We start from the raw sequence: 20,328 nt of genomic DNA on the forward strand, positions 1-20,328 counted from the left end.
CTACATTAATGGCCCAAAACACTGCAATATCACACTATTCTCAGCTGTACTTATTTGGCACAGAGATACAGAATTTTTAATAAAAGAAATAATGAACATGCCACAGAATGAGTGACAGCTGAAGTATGTAACAGGAAGCCATTACACAGCCTCTTATGCCAAAAGAGGGTTAGCAATTGCAACCTTGTGTTATATATCCTTTCCTTATCAAAGGCACTGTTAAGAAAACAAGAATGATTAACCAAAAAAAGCTTGGTGGGAAGGGAAGGAGAGATGAGGAAAGTTATTCTAATACCAGGCTCATGTTTTCAAGTTTTCCAGTGTTGTTACATAAAAACAGCAGATAAGCTCACTTCTACATGCAGAATAAAGGTCACTATTGATGTATTGAAGATTCCAAGGAACATAAAATGTACCCACTCAAAAGGATGATAGTTCTTAATACATATCCTGTGGCCAGGTTGAGTTGGGTTCCTCCACCTCACTTGTTCTGTGGGGCAGTTTGGCAAACGAGGATCATAGAGGAGTCTCCTACTTGCTAGGTCTCCCTCCTTTGCTTCTCCAATTTGATTCTTTCCGACCTAGGAGACTGTTCACCTGCTTTACTTCCCCAAGAACAGTCTCTTGTCAAAGGCTGGACTAAGAAAGGCCTAAGGGATGGGAGTCTCCACAGTACTGACCCAGCTGCAGAAATTAGGCCGGTAGTGGAAAGATATAGGCTCTTTCCATGTATGTCTCAGTTTGGAATCACAGAATTGTAGGACGGGAAGGGACTTCAATAGGTCATCTAGTCCCATCCCCTGCACTCAAGGCTGAAATATGTAATAACCAGACCATTCCTGACACATTAGTCTAACCTATTCTTAAAAATCTCCAGTGAGATTCCACAACCTCCCTAGGCAACTTGTTTCACTGCTTAACTATCCTGACAGTTAGGAAGTTTTCCTTAATGTCCAACCTAAACTTCCCTGCTGCAATTTAAGCTCATTGCTTCTTGTCCTATGCTCAGAGGCTGAGTAGAATTTTTCACCCTCCTCGTGACAACCTTTTATGTACTTGAAAAGGTATGTTCCCCCTCAGTGTTCTTGTCTCTAGACTAAACAAACCCTTTTTTTCAATCTTTCCTCACAAGTCATGTTTTCTAGACCTTGAATCATTTCTGTGCTGTCCTATTGACTTTCTCTAGTTTGTTCACATCTTTCCTGCAACGTGGCACCCAAAACCGGACACAATACTCCAGTTGAGGCCTTATCCAGCAAAGAGCAGAGTGGAAGAATTACTTCTTCTGTCTTGCTTACCACACTCTTGCTAATGCATCCCAGAATAAGGTTTGCTTTTTTGTTTTTTTTTTGTGCAAGAGAGTTACACTGTTGACTCATATGTAGCTTGTAATCTATATAAGCCCCAGATCCCTTTCTGCAGTACTCCTTCCTAGGCAGTCACTTCCCATTTTGTATGTGTGCAATTATTATCCCTTCCTAAGTGGAGTACTTTGCGTTTGTCCTTATTAAATTTCATCCTATTTACTTCAGACCTTTCTCCAATTTGTCCAGATCATTTTGAATTTTAATCCTATCTTCCAAAGTATTTTCAACTAGAGCCCTGCAAATCCACAGATATTTACTTTATATCCCCATCCATGGATGTGGATATCCGCAAACCATTTTTGTGGATCACAGCTCAGATGCGGATACAAATTTTGTATCCACACAGGGCTCTGCAACACTTACCGGAATGGACTGGCTGTTACTCAGGCTTCAGCTCAGCTCTCTGAATCAAGCAGCAGCAGCTTGCTGGGCATTCTGGGAGTTGTAGTCTGCAGCTTGCTCAGATAGTGAAGGTAAATTGCAACTCCCAGAAGGGAGTGTGACTCTGTGCTCCTATGCAGTGAGCCAAACGCATGTTTTAGAACCGCCGCAGCTGCGAAGGGGTGTCCGAGCCCCCAAATTGGGAGGGCGGTGCTGCACACAAGGACCCAGGATGTAGTCTCCACCCAGAGTAGGGAAGGAAGTATGACGGGGCAGAGTGGGTTATGGGAGGTCTCTGGGGAGAAGTGGGAGGCAGTTGGGGGTTTGGCACAGCCCTGCATCACTGGTGTGAGGTGACCTGTGGAGCCGTTAGAGCCCTGAAAATCCATGGATAGCCACAGATATCAGAGGACAATTTATACAGATCAGATGTGGATAAAAAGTTCTGTAGAGGGCTCTACTTGCAACCCCTCCCAGCTTGGTATCGTCCGCAAAATTTGTAAGTGCACTCTCTATGCCGGGGTCGTCAATAGGCAGACCATGGGCCAAATCTGGACTGCTAGACACTTTTGAAAAGCCCCCAAAATTTTTTTTATCTATGCATCTTCATTGTTATTTTTATTTTCTTCTTCTCTGGAGTCTGGACCTTGAGTATACATTGACCAAGAAATTGGGACCTTAACAAAAAAGAATTTCCTACGCTCTAACATTCTGCTCAAAGGTTGTGTCTGCAGATGTCTGCATGTTCAACCAATGTTGGAATTCCTTGCACTTGCTCACTAGGCCCCAAGTGGCATATTTGCAAATTTCATCTGATGGTGCTTCCCATGTCCAGACCAAGAGGTGGCCACATCTCTGGTGTAGTGGCCCTAAGTCTTTCTGGAGAGAAGTTTGGCAGCCTCATAAGTCTTAGATATCCAACACAATTCATATGGCCAGGGTGTATCCTGCCACCTTGAGCTCTTTCCCTGAACTGTGGAAGAGAATGAAAAAAGGAATCTCTTCTGCTCAATGTTTCTAATCCAAGAGCACCTCAAAGGCACTGTGAGATGACAGGTGTTACAGGAAAGAAAAAACTGGAACAAGACTGGAGCAGAAGCTTAGATGGGAGGGGGAGAATATCATGGTTAGGAAAAGAGTAGGATGTCAGGATTTTTTTTTTTATAAAAACTAGGACAGAAGCCAAGGATCATGTTATTATGGGAAAGTCAATACCACAAGACTATAGGACCACTCACACACTATTGTCTTTGCCAAAGAGATAGCTACTCAAGCCACCTCAGGGAGAGGAAAAGATGATGCGTTAAAAAGAGAGACTCATACTAGGTACATCTACACTGCAGCTGGGAACTAGCCTTGTTTGCACTAGTGGGGCTTGAGCAATCACGCCAAAAATCGCAGCAGGGACTGAGACACTTTTGGTGGAGCTTTGGCTCTCAAGCCTAGGAGTTAGGAGGGGTGAAAGCCTGAGCCGTAAGGGCCACACTGATATTTTTTAGTGTATTAGTATTCATAGCTTGAGCCCCACTGGCGTGAGTCTGTCTACCTGTGCTGGGAGACTCGCTCCCAATGAGATTTATACAAGCCATGTTCAGAATCCCTTTGAAGACACTGTGGAACTCAGGGCAGAGGAAGTGGCTTCAGATAACGTGACACTGCAGAGAGGATCCCATGTTGTCTCACCCCTCTACTAGGCAACCAAGGGTTCTAGTGCAGAGATTAGGCTTTTGATGAAAGCCAGCTGTTGGAAGTTTAAGAAAGCAGATTCTGGTGTAGCTGAAAGAATCTCTATGCCCTACGTAAGGGGAACAATCCACACTCCAAAACAAAAGTATTTCTCTTTCAAGGGATTGGCATGGTCAAGACCCACCTTACTGGAGGTTCCAGACTCCTTCAGGAGCACCCTGCCACAAACCATGTTAAAGAACTTTGGCCTGGTCTACACAGATTTTGTACAGGTATACTACATTGGTATGGGGTGAGATTTTGTAATGAAATAGTTAGCAGTACAACCCCTAGTATGGATGCAGGTGCCTTATACAGGTATTGCTTAACCCCCTTTCTGTACTTCTGTGAGAGTTAAAGTGGTACAACTTGTGTGTTTAGACAAGGGCACCTGGGTCAGGAGGACATTACTTGAATCCACTGTCCTGACCTATTGGGGAGCATAGCTTGTGTACCAAGGCCCCTCGGTTATTCTAGGACAACTAGGATTAAAAGTAGATGCCTCAACTACTTTTTGTGGGCAGTGGAGGCCAGTTTTGTCTTCCAGAGATCACCTCAACAGCTGTTTGTCCTCTGGGTCAGATTCTCTTCCCCTTTATGGAAGCTAGGCAACTAGTCTGCCTCAGCCCCAGAAACAGCTACACTGCTGTCACACACCACTGAGGTTATGGAGGTTTCCTCTCAGAGATTAAGTAGAGACTTTCATCGTTCTTTTGATTATGTCTTGTAAATACAGCACTCCTTTTATACAGCATGCTCATCAATAAGGCTCTGTCTCGATCACGAAAGTCACAGATTCCGTGGCCCCAGCTTGTGCCTCCCCCAGCAGCGCCCCCCGGATTTGCCCGCCCCTCCTTAAGATTTAATCACAGGTATTTTTATTACAAGTCATGGACAGATCATGGGCCGTGAATTTTTGTTTATTACCTGTGACCTGTCCATGAGTTTTACTAAAAATACTCATGACTAAATCATAGCATCACTCATCAATTCACATTATTAGTAACCAGATTCAACTAATTTCAGTTCACCAAAACTAAAGCTTTTAGTATTTCTTTAGTCATTAAATATTTGTTTTCCCTACAATATTCAACAAGCCTCAGGGAGCGTTTCCCTCTTTTTCCAAAAGGTATAGAAGATAATTCAATATTAAAATGGAACAAATGCATGCAAGACAATTCAATACCTCAAGCCCAGATCCAAGGTTTGGTGAATCAAGTGGTCTTTTTTTCCTTGGCCCAATTGCTGCCAAAGCTGTGAGATTGGCTTCTCTTTGTTGCATCTGTGCCAGCTCCAACTGTTGCATCTAATTTAAAAAAGAAAAGTATGAGATATATGGTATACTGAAGGGCCAGTTTTGTTCATTCAGTTTCAATCATCTGATCTGTCTTTTACGTAGCTTATAAAATCTGCATCATACATGAGACTATGGCTTTTCAGAACTTACAATTCCAGTAGTTAGGCCCACTGCCACATTAGTCATTTTAGGAGCCCAGCAAATGCTAACCCCACCACATATGCCATGGCATTGTCCTTAGGTTCATGTGTTTTTGGAAGACAGCATCTAGGATCAACAATACTACCAGAGATATCCCTAAAAAGAAAAGGAGTACTTGATCTTCAACTTTAGTGAATTTTGCTATTTATTGATTAGTGAGACAAGAAAAGTTTTGGCTCAGAACCAGTTTAAATGGCCAAAAATTAAAATTTTGAGAGTTGAAGGTTCTCAATATTGCGAACTGGTCACACTGTACTCAGTTTCACAGGTTGTTTCCATTTAGGGTGACCAGATGTCCTGATTTTATAGGAACAGTCACGATATTCAGGGGGGTTTTTTGTTTTTTTTTCCTCCCCTTCATGTAAGTGCCTATTACCCCACATCCTCTGTCCTGATTTTTCACACTTGCTATCTGGTCATCCTATTTCCAGTTGAGCAAGTGAGAAATTCCAAAACATGATCTGTATTTGACGATATTCATTTTGACGTCAATTATCTGAAGCTTAGTTTTGCGAACCAAGGCCTTGTGCCCTGACTACTCTGAATGTCATGGGGACAGAATACTTGGATCACAGGAATTTTCAGGTGACAGAGGTTTTAATAGCATGCAGGTAGCACATCGATTCTCTATTAACTTTTTTCAAAATGTCTGTTTTTTTTAGAATTTGTATTTGAGATATCTAACACTCCAGATACTTATTTTCAGTTATTCATTAAGAAAAGAATTCCCTCAAAATAAGTCAAGACTTAGAGAACAGATTCCATGATTAGCTGGTTGGATTAGTTTAGTCAAAATGAGGACTAACAAGCTTTTTAAATACACTGGTTTCAGAGTAGCAGCCGTGTTAGTCTGTATTCGCAAAAAGAAAAGGAGTACTTGTGGCACCTTAGAGACTAACAAATTTATTAGAGCATAAGCTTTCGTGAGCTACAGCTCACTTCATCGGATGCATTTGGTGGAAAAAACAGAGGAGAGATTTATATACACACACACACAGAGAACATGAAACAATGGGTTTATCATACACACTGTAAGGAGAGTGATCACTTAAGATAAGCCATCACCCACAGCAGGGGGGGGAAAGGAGGAAAACCTTCCATGGTGACAAGCAGGTAGGCTAATTCCAGCAGTTAACAAGAATATCAGAGGAACAGTGGGGGGTGGGGTGGGGGGGAGAAATACCATGGGGAAATAGTTTTACTTTGTGTAATGACTCATCCATTCCCAGTCTCTATTCAAGCCTAAGTTAATTGTATCCAGTTTGCAAATTAATTCCAATTCAGCAGTCTCTCGTTGGAGTCTGTTTTTGAAGCTTTTTTGTTGAAGTATAGCCACTCTTAGGTCTGTGATCGAGTGACCAGAGAGATTGAAGTGTTCTCCAACTGGTTTTTGAATGTTATAATTCTTGACGTCTGATTTGTGTCCATTCATTCTTTTACGTAGAGACTGTCCAGTTTGGCCAATGTACATGGCAGAGGGGCATTGCTGGCACATGATGGCATATATCACATTGGTAGATGCGCAGGTGAACGAGCCTCTGATAGTGTGGCTGATGTGATTAGGCCCTATGATGGTATCCCCTGAATAGATATGTGGACAGAGTTGGCAACGGGCTTTGTTGCAAGGATAGGTTCCTGGGTTAGTGGTTCTGTTGTGTGGTGTGTGGTTGCTGGTGAGTATTTGCTTCAGATTGGGGGGCTGTCTGTAAGCAAGGACTGGTCTATCTCCCAAGATCTGAGAGAGCGATGGCTCGTCCTTCAGGATAGGTTGTAGATCCTTGATGATGCGTTGGAGAGGTTTTAGTTGGGGGGCTGAAAGTGATGGCTAGTGGCGTTCTGTTGTTTTCTTTGTTGGGCCTGTCCTGTAGTAGGTGACTTCTGGGTACTCTTCTGGCTCTGTCAATCTGTTTCTTCACTTCAGCAGGTGGGTATTGTAGTTGTAGGAATGGGCCTAATCACATCAGCCACACTATCAGAGGCTCGTTCACCTGCGCATCTACCAATGTGATATATGCCATCATGTGCCAGCAATGCCCCTCTGCCATGTACATTGGCCAAACTGGACAGTCTCTACGTAAAAGAATGAATGGACACAAATCAGACGTCAAGAATTATAACATTCAAAAACCAGTTGGAGAACACTTCAATCTCTCTGGTCACTCGATCACAGACCTAAGAGTGGCTATACTTCAACAAAAAAGCTTCAAAAACAGACTCCAACGAGAGACTGCTGAATTGGAATTAATTTGCAAACTGGATACAATTAACTTAGGCTTGAATAGAGACTGGGAATGGATGAGTCATTACACAAAGTAAAACTATTTCCCCATGGTATTTCTCCCCCCCACCCCACCCCACCCCCCACTGTTCCTCTGATATTCTTGTTAACTGCTGGAATTAGCCTACCTGCTTGTCACCATGGAAGGTTTTCCTCCTTTCCCCCCCCTGCTGTGGGTGATGGCTTATCTTAAGTGATCACTCTCCTTACAGTGTGTATGATAAACCCATTGTTTCATGTTCTCTGTGTGTGTGTATATAAATCTCTCCTCTGTTTTTTCCACCAAATGCATCCGATGAAGTGAGCTGTAGCTCACGAAAGCTTATGCTCTAATAAATTTGTTAGTCTCTAAGGTGCCACAAGTACTCCTTTTCTTTTTAAATACACTGTCATGCTACCTCTAAAAATCACCAGCAGTTTCTAAAAATAAAACTAAAAGTTTCATACAGCAGAGCAACTACAGCTGCTTTCCAAGTATGTTGAAATATTCTTATGTTGTCTATAGGATGGTGGAATGACTCAAGAAAACAGAGGGGGAGTCCGCAAGTATCCCCCACACCCTCAAAGGAATACCGTTTATAGCAAAAAGGCAAAGCAGAAAGGAAATTTTTCTCCATCTCAGGGTTCAAAACGTTCCCTGAATGTGAAGACCATGCATTTGATATTCTAGTCATGCACCAGCTACAGTTTATGTTAAAATGGTAACACTTTCTTTCAAAGCATAAGAAATTCTCAGCTGAAGTTGAATTCCTCACAGAATTTGACTGCTCAGTTCAGCCACAGCATGCAAGGAAAGAAGCTATACTTTTTCCTCATCTCACAAAATTTCACTGCAACTTTTTGCAGTCTGCTCACATTTTGCTGTCTAAATACAAACAGCATTTATTGAGCTTGGAGCACAGTTGAACACTTTCGCTTTCTCCCACTTCTTTAACTTTAATATCTTGTTAAAAAGAAGGGGGCTCCTTAAAATGGGAGCTTAGTATGCCACCAAAAACTTTGACATCTGAATTGGCAGCCAAATTCTGCTCTTATTGGTCATTTATACCTTTTCAAGTAGGACTAAAGTGATCTGCAACGAAATAAAAAGGAAATATTACTCACCCTGTGCAGTAACTGTAGTTCCAGCTGTGCTCCCTTATGGGTATACCATTTCAAGGGCTCACGAGGTGCACATGATCAGAGATTTCTAGCTAGCGGTACCCATTTGATCTGCGCCTGCACCTTATGCCTCCTCATGGTAGACACTGAGGCTATAGTGGGGTGCACAGACAAACTGCCCTCAGTTCCTTCTCTACTCAGTCATTCCCTAAGGAACATCTGAAGCAGAAAGAAAGAAGGGTGGATAGTGGAGCACCCATAGGAACACACATCTTACAGAACTACAGTTGCTGCACAGGGTAAGTAACATTTCCTTCATCTTTGAATAGTGTCCCTTTGGGGTGCTCCACTTCAGGTGACTTCCAAGCAGTATCCCAAGGAGAAGGGAGCTTTGGATCAGGGTCCAGAATTGAAGACAATACTGCAGAGCCAAGTGCCACAGCAGATCTGATGGAATGACGCAGGGCATAATGCTTTGAAAACGTATGGACTGAAGTGGCGCTATACATCTCCGATATGGGAACGGCCTTCAAAAATGCCCTAGATGTTATTTGCAATCTGGCTGAATGTGCTTTCATATCTGGGGAGGTGGCAGGGGGAAAGGAGGGCTGAGCACCCACAGACTCATAACAGGTAGAGAGACTTTCAAAAGGATATCAGGTGTCTTTGAGCAGAAATAGGAGCCTGTTTGATCTATCTGCGAAAGATATGAAGTGTAGGTGATTTCCTAAACTACTTAGTCCTATCCAGATAGGAGGGCTTTGACTTTCTAACACCCAGGTTACAGAAATAGGATTCCGGCTGAGAACTATTAGGTTGTGGAAAAACATTGTGGTAGATACCTTGGATTTTCATCTTGCTCCTCCTTGCCGATTTAAAAACATACAGGACATGATGTCCAATATGACCCTGATTGTTCTGTCCTGATGGAGGGCAGGAAATGGAGGGAAGCGTTCCTAATGGCCCTGAGCTCCAAAAAGTTGATTTGGAGATAGCTTTCATGGACTGTCCATCTGCCCTGAACCAGGGGTTGTCGAAGTGGGCTCCCTACCCTAACAGGGTTGGGGTGAGTTGGCAGAAAAGGATGCCTGCAGAGACATGGAGTTGCTCCTTCCACCAGTTTAGGGAGTTATTCACGTGCAAGGGGACCATCACCTATCCAAGATGTGTCTGGTCAGAGAATAGGCAGTTCTCAACCAACCTTGGAAGCAGTGGAAGCGTAGCCTTACATGATGCACAAAGGTGCACACTATCTAGCCAAGGAGTTGAAGACAGTTGCTTATTGAGATCCAAAGGCTGCTCTGAATTGTTCCTACCATTCTTGACAGGATCACAAATCCATCTAAAGGGAGATACGCTCTGGCTGTCACAGAGTCCAAGTATGCCCCTATAAAACGTTATCCTTTACGCCAATACTAACATGGATTTCTTTGATTTCAACTGTAGACCCAACTCTTGGAACACACCAATGGCCTTCCAAGTGGGTGTTAACCCTATCTAAAAAGAGCATCCCTTTGAGCAGCCAGTGGTCAAGGTACAGGAAGACAAGAATCACTTCCTGTCAAAAGTAAGTCACCATCTACTGCTAGAACCTTCAAAAGCACCTTTCGAGCTGCGGACAGGTTGAAGGGAAGCACTTGATACAGAAAGTAATCTTGGCCTATAGTGAATCATAGGTATTTCCTGTACAATAGGTGTATAGTTATATGAAAGTAAGCATTGTGTAGGTCAAGGGATGAAATCCAATCCCCTTCCTGTGGCAAAGGAATTATAGTTGCTAGAGTCACCATCCTAAACTTTTGATGTTTCACCAACTTGTTCAGCAGTCTTAGATTTAAGATCAGTCTCCAATCTTCATCCTTCTTTGGTACTAGGAAGAGTAGAACTACTTCCCTACTAGGCAGGGACAGATTGTATTGCTCCTAGCTGTATTGCTCTTGCCTTAGTAGATGCTCATGAGAGGGTCCCTGATGAGGGATAGGGCGGGGAGTGGTTTATATGATTCCTGGGTGGTCGTGGAGGGGGGCTGGGACGCCTTCTTCCTCTGAAACCTGTCTCTTTGGGGGTGGGGGAGGAGAGTTCCCCATGGGTCTGCAATACCCCAAGAACTGAACAGGGTGTGACCTCTGGGCAGTGTCTGACCTACTGAAACATTTCCTGCTTGTAGGCACGTACATGCCTATTGAACATAGGGCAGTCCTGTAGTCCTTCAGCATATGCAGGGAGTCATTCATGGTCTCAGACAAAAGCTTACGACCATCAAAGGGGAGTCCTCTATAGGGTTCTGAATCTCTCTCAGAAACCCTGAAAGTTGGAGCCAAAATACTCTGCACATAGCTACCACTGTGGAGATCGATCTGGCAGCAATGTCCACAGCATCTACAGATGCTTGGAGAGCTGTTCAGGCCAATAGTTGAGCCTCCACAACAGAATTGCTTCCTGCAGTCATGTGGCAGTTGCTCAATAAAGGCCATGAACTTGTTGCAATTTAGTCAAGTTGTATTTGGCCATGATTGCCTGACAGTTCACAATCCAGAACTGCATGGTCACAAACAATAAGACTTTTCAAAAAGACCCAGTTGCTTTTGGTGTTTGTCATGGGGGTAGGTCTCAAAATGTGGCTTACACCGTTCATTCACTGCATCCACCACAGTTAGGTGGGAATGAGAAAATAAGTAGTCAGAATCCTTAGAAGGCATGTAGTAGTACTTATCCACCCTTTTGCACGTTGGTGGTCACTGGCAGAAGACAGGATACTGGGCTACATGGAGCTTTAGTCTGACCCAGTATAGCCATTCTTATGTTCTTAGTGGCCAGTATCTGCCATATCATCTTAGCTGGATCCAGAAGAGCCTCATTAATAGATAGCACCCCTCTGGAAGGTGTTGCCAACTACAAAACATCCAGGAGCTTGTGCTGCTGATCTTTGACCTCCTCCAGAGGGATTTGCAGAGCATCAGCTACTCTTCTAATGAGGCCCTGGAACAGCATGAAGTTTTTGGCAATGGAAAGTGGGGGAGGCACAACAGCCTCATCCAGAAACTACGATGAAATTGTGGTCTCAGGGGTGACTTCCTCATCTGCCCTAGCCTCCTGCTCCTCAAATGTCTCCTCCTGTCATGCAAGGGTAGAAAGAAACCCTGGCCTTCCGGAGGGACAGTACCAGTAGTCTGTTGAATTGTTGCCAACAGGTAGCCCACAGGTCTCAATATGGGCATTGTGTGCGTGTGTGTGGGTGGGAGAGTGTACAAGGTTGGTTCCACCATCCTTGGTGAGCTGCAAAGTCCTCCCTGAGCAAGGGTGGGTTCCTGGAGGGGTAAAAGAACATCCCCCCCCCAAGACACTCAAGGAGACCAATTGGAAGTCGTCTTCTTCCTCTACATCTTCCCATAAGGAGGCAGTCATTGAGGCTGGATGAGAGTTGTGTTCCATGGAGTAGTCACTCAGAGACCAAGGTCTCTGCACTGAGACCTGCTTGGTACCTGGAGAGCAATGGAGACTCCAGTTCATCCAACACCGAGAGGTCCCTCGAGTATCAGAACTCCTGCAGTAACAGAAAGGACCCCAGTAGTTTCACTGTAGCTGAGATTGCCATGGCTAGAGACAACTGTACCCGTGATGATAGGCATACTTCAGGTGTTATATATGTCAGACACTGAGGGCAGTTCACATATGCACCTCTATATAGACTCAGTGTCTGCCATGAGGAAGCAGAGGGTGCTTGCTCAGGGCACGGGCACTGCTAGCTAGAAATCACCATCAAGGGTTTGAGAGGTGCATAAGCACTGGAAGTGGAGCACCCATAGACACACTACTTGAAGAAATTAGGCTTATGGTTCTTTATATACACAAAGGCAGAAAGCTGTGTTTAAAATGTAATTCCTGGTTGGTTTTTGTTTTGTTTTGTTTTTTAAACATTAAACTTAAATTTTGCCTACCCTAAAAGCCTTTGGCAGCTTATCACTTTCATTTTGAAAAAGGTGATGTGTCACAAATTCAATGTTCCTGCTCCAGCACTTAAGGTGGAAGATCAACATGCTTACACCCCTTTTCCTCAGCAAAACTTGACATTCCTAACGTTACTAAGGTTACAGTTTAAAACCCCAAGTCATTCACACAATGTACGAAGAGACTAATCCAAATTTTAAAAAGATTTTTTGCAGCTCACCTTATCTGCTCGGAGAAGTTAAACAGTGTTTCTACAGCATTAGCTACCATAACACATTAACGTATTTTTTATTTCTATTTTCTTGTTAAATGTAAAGTCTAATACTTTGTTCATCAGAACTTACATTTTGCATGCTTTGTTTCCATTTTTTAGTAGCGTAGACTAACATTTTCAAGTGTTTAAGAAAGTGGGGAGCCTATGTTACCAGTAAAGTTTTTCAATTTCTTAAGTTACCTACAGCTGCCTTACATAAAAACTTAATATTTGTGGTGTGCGTTTTGGAAAGAACAATTTTTAAAAATAAAGAGGTAGATGTAGAAAATACTTTCTGAAGTCAAGAATAACTTACTCTAAGCTGGAGAGGAAAAAACAATTTAGATCAAAGCAACTAAATTGAACCTTCACTTAGAAGTTCAGCCAAACCTCAAGGTTTGAAAAAATTCAAATAAAAATGAAAATTATTGAAGTTTAACCACTTCCTGGATTCATTAGAAGCAATTAAAAGCCAAGGTTCTTTGACAGTCAGCTGTGATCACCCAACTGGCTACTGGTGAAAACAGAGGCTGCTGAATTCTGTACAGTGCATGGAGTAATTCCATTAAAGAGTTAATGGAGTCGAGAATTATCAATTATCCCAAGAGACAGATGCACCTTCTTTTGTCAGCTTGGGTGAAAGTCACCCCTACCTCCACTCTGGCTTGCGGGAAGGGGTGGGTTGGGAATTCCCTGAGAGGGAGGGCAAGTGCTGCTATTATTGCCCAGCCACTGTTGGGAAAGCAGGTTCAGCAGGAGAAGGTGAATTTCTTTAACATGGTGAATTGATGCATCCTTGGCTACCCAACCTCTACCAGCACCACTTTCTAAAGCCAACTGTTGCAGGGCCCACCCATATATGAAAAGGGGGAGTTGGGATGCTTTCTGCCACTTTATCTGCACTCGGTCCACAAAACATCTTCCACCACGGGACCAACAAAACCAGGCCAGGATTTGAAGCACAAGTCTCATTCTGGCTATTTTCTGGTAGTACAAAGAAAAACCAACTGTGAAATACAATGCCAATGTAAATTTCCAGTATAAACACCCATAATCCTTGTAAGGGACTGAAGGAAATATTAATGAAGAGCACCGTGCTAGCAGCCCAGCTGAACATACTGGTGATTCAATTAAAAAGATCCGATTGAAATGTATTTAGTTTTTATAAACGTACAATACTTGTGATTGTGTGTTGTGAGAGTAGTGAAAGCAGAATGGGAACGGGAGATTCATGAGACATTAGGCAGGAAGATGGTATCAAGACATGCCAGTGAACAATTGCTAGTTTATTATTCCTGTGATACAGTGGTCAGGAACAAGGTCAGAAAAACATCTGAGTTAGATTTTTCATTTCAAACAGATATTTTTGTAGTATACCCTTGAGTTATCAGAAAAGTGAAGGAAGGGAAGAAATGGAACGGGATTTACAGTGCAGCATAAAGCAGAGTAAGAACTCCTTTTGGGTGGTGAAGACTCAGAAGTAGTGTATGTGGAAGCTACAGAAGGAACTGGTGCTTGGCTGAAGGATTTCTTAGACTATCAGACTTTCACAAGGAGTGATTAGAAGTCAACAGCTTTGAATGAGGAAGAGGCAGTGTCCCAACTAACCCGCTCCTCACAAATCCACTTCTTAAGAGATGCCCTCTAATCTCATTCTCCACTACCTTCCCTGTCCTCCTGCCTCTTCTAAATACATCCCAGACCCCTCTCAAAATACAGACATCATGCCATGCTAATCTTTTGAAGTGTCTTTAAATCTGTTAAAAGGCAGGAAGTTGCATTTAGTATTTCAAATATTTTCCATGGACCCTCTATTTTTCTATCACTAGAACCTCTTCCTATCCCATTTCAATTAAAATGAGGGATGTGCCCTTACTCAGCGCCACACCCTGAACACTTATACATTGTTTTCTAGGCTATGGAGGATATGAACTCCTTTCAAATTATCTCATCTTGTTGTATCCCATGACCAGGAAATGGATGATGAAACACCACAATAATGTCCACGACAGCCACCAAAACTGGCAAGCTCCCTCTCCTATCCTGACCTATGCTTCAGCCACTGAAATAGAAGATGCTGCTGCCATTATGCCACTCCACGAAGAATGAGGATTTTGTAAATGCTACTCAAAATTTATGTCTCAAAACAGCATAAAGGGGGCAGCCTTTGGACCAGAAGCAAACCACAGCATTCATGCACATTTTCCTCCCTTGGAGCTTTACTTTCACTCTAAGAATTACAGTATAAAGATTTCTAAAATCCTGTACACAAAGATCAAATTGCTGTGAAAGCATCTCACAAGTTGCAAAATAGTCTTTGTTGCTGCTGGCCTTTTTAATAATAAAAGTGGGTTTTAAAGTCTGGTCTTGCAGCAGTCAGGAACTTCTAGGGTGACAATAACCATTTTAGTTAATCTGACCTGCAGCACAAATAAAAAAAAGGTACATTTTTTTAGTCCTTCCTTATAGTGAAATGGCCTTTGCAGCATAGCTGTAATCACATAAAATGAAAGCCTTTAAAATTGACCTCTCTCTTCTTCACTCAGTTTCTCTACCAATAGAAATATTACCTTTCCAGCTCATGGAAATTGTTTTTCTCACTCTTGTGAAGTCTTATTCGCCACATTTCAGTAAAATATGTAAAGCCTCTATCCAATATTAAACTGACTACATTTCTGTTGACAATACCTTTTAAAAATAAAGTTTAACTTATGAAAAGACCAGCAATATTTCAGCTATGAGACTCCAGACTGGTGAAAAAGCAATTTAAGTTGCTAAGCAAAGACTCCCAAGATTGAGATCTTTGGTCACAGTGGTGAGTAGAGCAGGTTGCTTACCAGTGGTCTCCCATCAGTCCTAGATCTGCTAGCCACAGTTAGATGCCTGACCAAGAACACAATTTTTTCTCTTTGTTATTACTTAAGAGGTTGGTTTTTTGGTTTTGGTAATTACAGAAAGCAAAAAGGAAATACTATATTACTCATGTCATAAGCAAAAAAGCAGAGCCATTGGTTTCCAGAGGCAGGTACCATCTTTGTCCCATTGGGCAGAAGAACCAGAGTAGTATGAAGTCATTTCCTTATACCTGACAAAAGGAAATGGTTCTTCATGAAGCTTCCAGCCTGCACACACTAAACAGAAACCTCAGTAACTGCCTCAAGTCACACTGCCTTCCAAGCAACCTATCCAGGGTCTTATGAGCATGAGTTTAATTGTTTAATAATTCAGATAAGATCGTCTGAGGTGAACAGTCGCCTTTGAAGTACTTCATAATGGGACTAATCACAGCCCTATTTCACACTGGGTGAATGTGGATAGTTATGTGCTAAGGAAAAACAGTTTGTTGTAGTGTTCATGAAAATCTGTCTGGGAAACTGGAAGGGAAAAACTCCGTGTACTGTTAGTGGACTGTACTTTTAACTAACTTACAGATTGGTGTGTCATGTCTCTAGTATGTGATTTATATTATTGAACTAGGTCATGTTGCTTCAACTGTATAAGAAAAGGAGCTATTTAACTCAATATTTATTGTGTTTACAATTATTTTGGTAGGAAGAGAACTTGCATTTTGGTCATATACACACACAGAAAACAGGTGTGAAGTTATCTTGGGAAAGTGACAGGGGAAGAGGAAGGCCATGTTTTTTGAGGATCCAGAGAGCAATTTTACTGTTCTCAGGAGCCCAGTTTTTCCTATGCTATCCAACATTTAGGACTGTTTTGCAGAAGGGGCAAAGTATATAAGAGGAGCAGGTCGGAAGAGCATAGGGTAGACCAGGGGTTCTCAACCTTTTTCTGTCTGAGGGCCCCCCCAACCAACAGGCTATAAAACTCCACAGCCCACCTGTGCCACAGCAACTGGTTTTCTACATATAAATGCAATTGCCTGGTGCCCCATGACACAGATGCCCTCGCAAAACATGTGGTGGGGCTTTGGCTTTCCGCTCTGGGCCCCAGCGAGTCTAATGCTGGCTCTGCTTGACGACTCTCTGAAACCTGCTCGTGGCCCCCCAGGGGCCCCAGATCTCTGGTTGATAACCACTGGGGTAGACAACAGGGTAGCAAATAGGCTTCAGTTATGAGAAGACAAGACGCAGCTCTTTGGTAGATGGCAGGTAGCCTAGTAGAAAGGTCAATCCAAATGCTCAATTCTGCATGAGTGCAGCACATGACAAAGTAAATACAGAAAATGTGACACCCACATACCATGAAAAATACCCTTATACACAACTATGGAAGAAGAAATAGGAATGGAAAAATCAAGTGCTCAGGAACACCCTGGCCATGTCTATACTACCCACCAGATCGGCAGGTAGTGATCCATCTATTGGGGATTGATTTATTGCATCTAGTGTAGACGTGATAAATCTATCCCCGATCGCTCTGCTGTCGACTCTGGAACTCCACCAGGGTGAGAGGCAGAAGCGGAGTCGACAGGGGATCCGACAGCCATCGATCCCATGCCACAAGGATGCAAAGTAACCGATTCTAAGTCGATCTAAGATCCATCTACTTCAGCTATGCTATTCTCGTAGCTGAAGCTGCGCATCTAAGATCGATCCCCCCGCCATAGTGTAGACCAGGCCTATGATGTGGACTGAATAGAAGGAGCAATATAAAGAAATTAAATCTTTGAGACTAGGCAGTAAGGAGTATGCAACTGTTTGGATGTAAACAGACAGAAGAGTATGGAAAGGAAGCTATACAAGGAACCATTCTGAGCTTGGTTTGGAGTGATTTAAGAAAAATGACTGGAAATGTACCGGTGTGGGATCAACCAAGAGTGGCCCTTACATAGATGGGTTTAGTACTTAGCAAAAGAGGGATAACTTCAGCACACCAAGTTTAGAAGAACATGGGGAAAAGAAGCTATGTCAAACGATTTAAAGCATCAGAGGAACTGGCAGCAAAGGCAACTGGGAAGGGCTGAAAGACAAGTTAATGTATGCCCAGGGGTTATGCATGTTATTCAGCAATAAAAATACGTTCAGAGTAATAAAAGCAGTAATGTGGATGAACAAAAATATGTAGAAGGCTTGAGGAAAAAGGAGATGGTGGACAAAGGCATATGAAAGAGAAAACAAGGTAGAGAGGACTGTTTCAGTTTGCAGAATAAAGAGAAATAACAAAACAGTTGCATCCGATGAAGTGAGCTGTAGCTCACGAAAGCTTATGCTCTAATAAACTTGTTAGTCTCTAAGGTGCCACAAGTACTCCTTTTCTTTTTGCGAATACAGACTAACACGGCTGCTACTCTGAAACCTATAACAAAACAGGTAATCACAAAAGTTTACTTAAAAGATCATTAAGTTTTTCTACTCATTTATAAAGGATTTATTTCTCCTTTTAAGTCTTTTCCATCGCTGTACATTGGGCTGTACATCTTGAAATTGTAAATTTTAACTGTCTTTTTTTAACCTATACTGTTTATTCTAGATACTGAAATTACTTGCATCTCTCTTTCTCTCATTCTCATTTCTTTTTATCTATATATTCTAACTTGCTTCACATAAAGGCTGAGGGATGTAAGGTGTTTATCTCCTTTTACCTTTCAAGCATCAAGTTTTCAGAAGTTTTTTACCCCTTCTCTTGAATGCTCCTCTTTATTGCCTTCTGCTCTAAGATATCTACCTACCTTCTCCATTTCCTTTTGCTGCATGCCAAGCATGTTCCTATTTTAAATTTTTATTTTACTTTGCTTCCTCAAGACCTTACACCAGCTCTCAGCAATTAGCTTTGGAGTCTTTACATTTCGTTTGTTTTACACGCAGTTTTCTGACCTGCAGGGTGAATACCACATTCTTTCCAGCAGGAGAGGTGGAATTTTAAGATTTTGAGACTAATGTATTTGCCTATGATGCAATTTCTCCCTCCACCCCCTTACACCCTTTCTAACTGAAAGCTTTAATTAGCCATACAATTTATTTCTACTGGCTTTTAAAATGTATTTTAAAGTTAAATACAAGCGAGCAGGCAGTATAGGGTCTGAAGTGGTTTGGTGTGTAGCTCTTTAAAAAACTATTAAATAAAGTTGCATTAGATTATATTGTGGGTTTAAAACAAATATTTCACAGGCATGGCTTCGGTGGCAAAGAAATCTAAAGTAAATACTACCTAAGATTTGCCCTACCAGGCCAAATGTCTAATCCACTATCCTGACAGTGGTTATAACCAGATGTTTCAAAACAAAAAAAAAGTGTGAGAAACACGTTACACAAAAACCTGTGCAGAGGGATTTTCTTGCCAAATCAATGGTTGGCTTAGGCCCCAATGTCTAAAGATTTAGATCCCTTACAGAAAAGAACTTGTCTAATCCTTTTCTGAATCCTACTAAACTCTTGGCCTCAAATATCTTTTTGTATTGAGTTCCACAGGTTAATTAGGTGTTGTGCATAAGAGTATTTCTTTATCAATTTTAATGTTGTTGTATTTCAATGTTATGGATGTGCCATTGCTTCTGAGTGTAAATCGGAGCACATAATTTACTTTTGCTATACTATTCATACTGTAAACTTCTATCATGTCATCGCTATACAATTTGTCATTGTCTTCTCACACAAGTTTCTCACTAGCTATTTGTAGCATCCATCCCTGAACTCCTATTTGTGCTATACATATTGAGAGACAGGGTGGCCAGCCTGAAAATAGCATTCCATATGATGGCGTATTATAGAACGCCACAATATATTCAATACTTCTCATTCTTTTTACATTGAATATTGTTTACTTTTGACTGCTGTTGAGTAGTCAGCAGTAGCTTGCATTTAGCTGCCTGCAAGCCTGCAACAACAGAGAGATCCTGTTCCTGAAAGACTAGTTAACTTATAAGCCAGCAATGAGTATCAGTAGTTCCTTCCAATGTGCATTACACTTTGTACGATTTTCATCTGCCATCATGCTGCCCAGTTACTTACCCTTGCTACGTCCCTCAAGTCTTATCACACCTTGAGATAGCTAAACTGTGCTCTGCAAGTTTTGCCATCTCACTTTTTACTTCCTTTGACCAATTAAACACATTAAACGTTGGTCCTAATATAGAATTTTGGGTATTTCCATTTTTAAACCTTTTGCTATGTTGAAATCTACTTATTCTTACTAATTTCTCACTCTTCACAAGTTTCTAATCTACAGCAGTACACTTTACCTCTCAGCCTGTAATTACTTAGGGTATAGCTACAATGCAACAACACACTTGCGGATGACTTGGGCTCATGGGGCTCAGGTTAAAGGGCTGTTTAATTGTGGTGTAGACATTTGGGTTCAGGCCCAAGCCCAAGCCCTAGGATTCTCCCCCCTTATGGGGTCCCAGAACCCAGGCTCCAAACTGATCCCAAACATCTACACTGCAATTAAACAGCCCCGAGCCTGCGTCAGCTGACATGGACCAATCGTGGGTATTTAATTGCAGTGTAGACATGGCTGAGAGAGCCTCTTAAGGAAACTAAGGGTGACTTCTTGATAACCCAAAGAGACCCTAAACAATTCCCCTTCAGGATTTTAAAAAAGGTAGGTACAACATTTGCTACCTTTCAGTCCTTCAAGATAGCGGATTTTCATAAGGTATTCCACATAGTGGCTCAGCAGCTTCATTCCTAAGCTGCTTCAGAACACTAGGATGTACACCCCCCCCCATGTGGTTATCACTGTGCCAGCACCTCAGTATTTTACTGTACCTCATCTTTATTACCTGAAAGAATAGCTCTCCAATATCCTCTGTCGTACGTGCCCTGTACTGCCCTCTTATAAGAGCTTTCATTTGTTTCAGCTGCATGAAAGT

General features: G+C 42.2%; 1 protein-coding gene across 1 annotated transcript in view; it reads right to left on the reverse strand.

The window, feature by feature from the left end:
* Positions 1-20,328, reverse strand: part of TAF4B (TATA-box binding protein associated factor 4b) — a 137,947-nt gene that overhangs the window by 36,163 nt on the left and 81,456 nt on the right. The window contains exon 14 of the mRNA XM_038388183.2: positions 4,660-4,779. Within this exon, the coding sequence (XP_038244111.1) occupies positions 4,660-4,779 (120 nt within the window). The remainder of the gene's footprint in view (positions 1-4,659; positions 4,780-20,328) is intronic.

The sequence above is a fragment of the Dermochelys coriacea genome, chromosome 2, assembly GCF_009764565.3.
Source record: "Dermochelys coriacea isolate rDerCor1 chromosome 2, rDerCor1.pri.v4, whole genome shotgun sequence".
Lineage (NCBI taxonomy): Eukaryota > Metazoa > Chordata > Testudines > Dermochelyidae > Dermochelys > Dermochelys coriacea.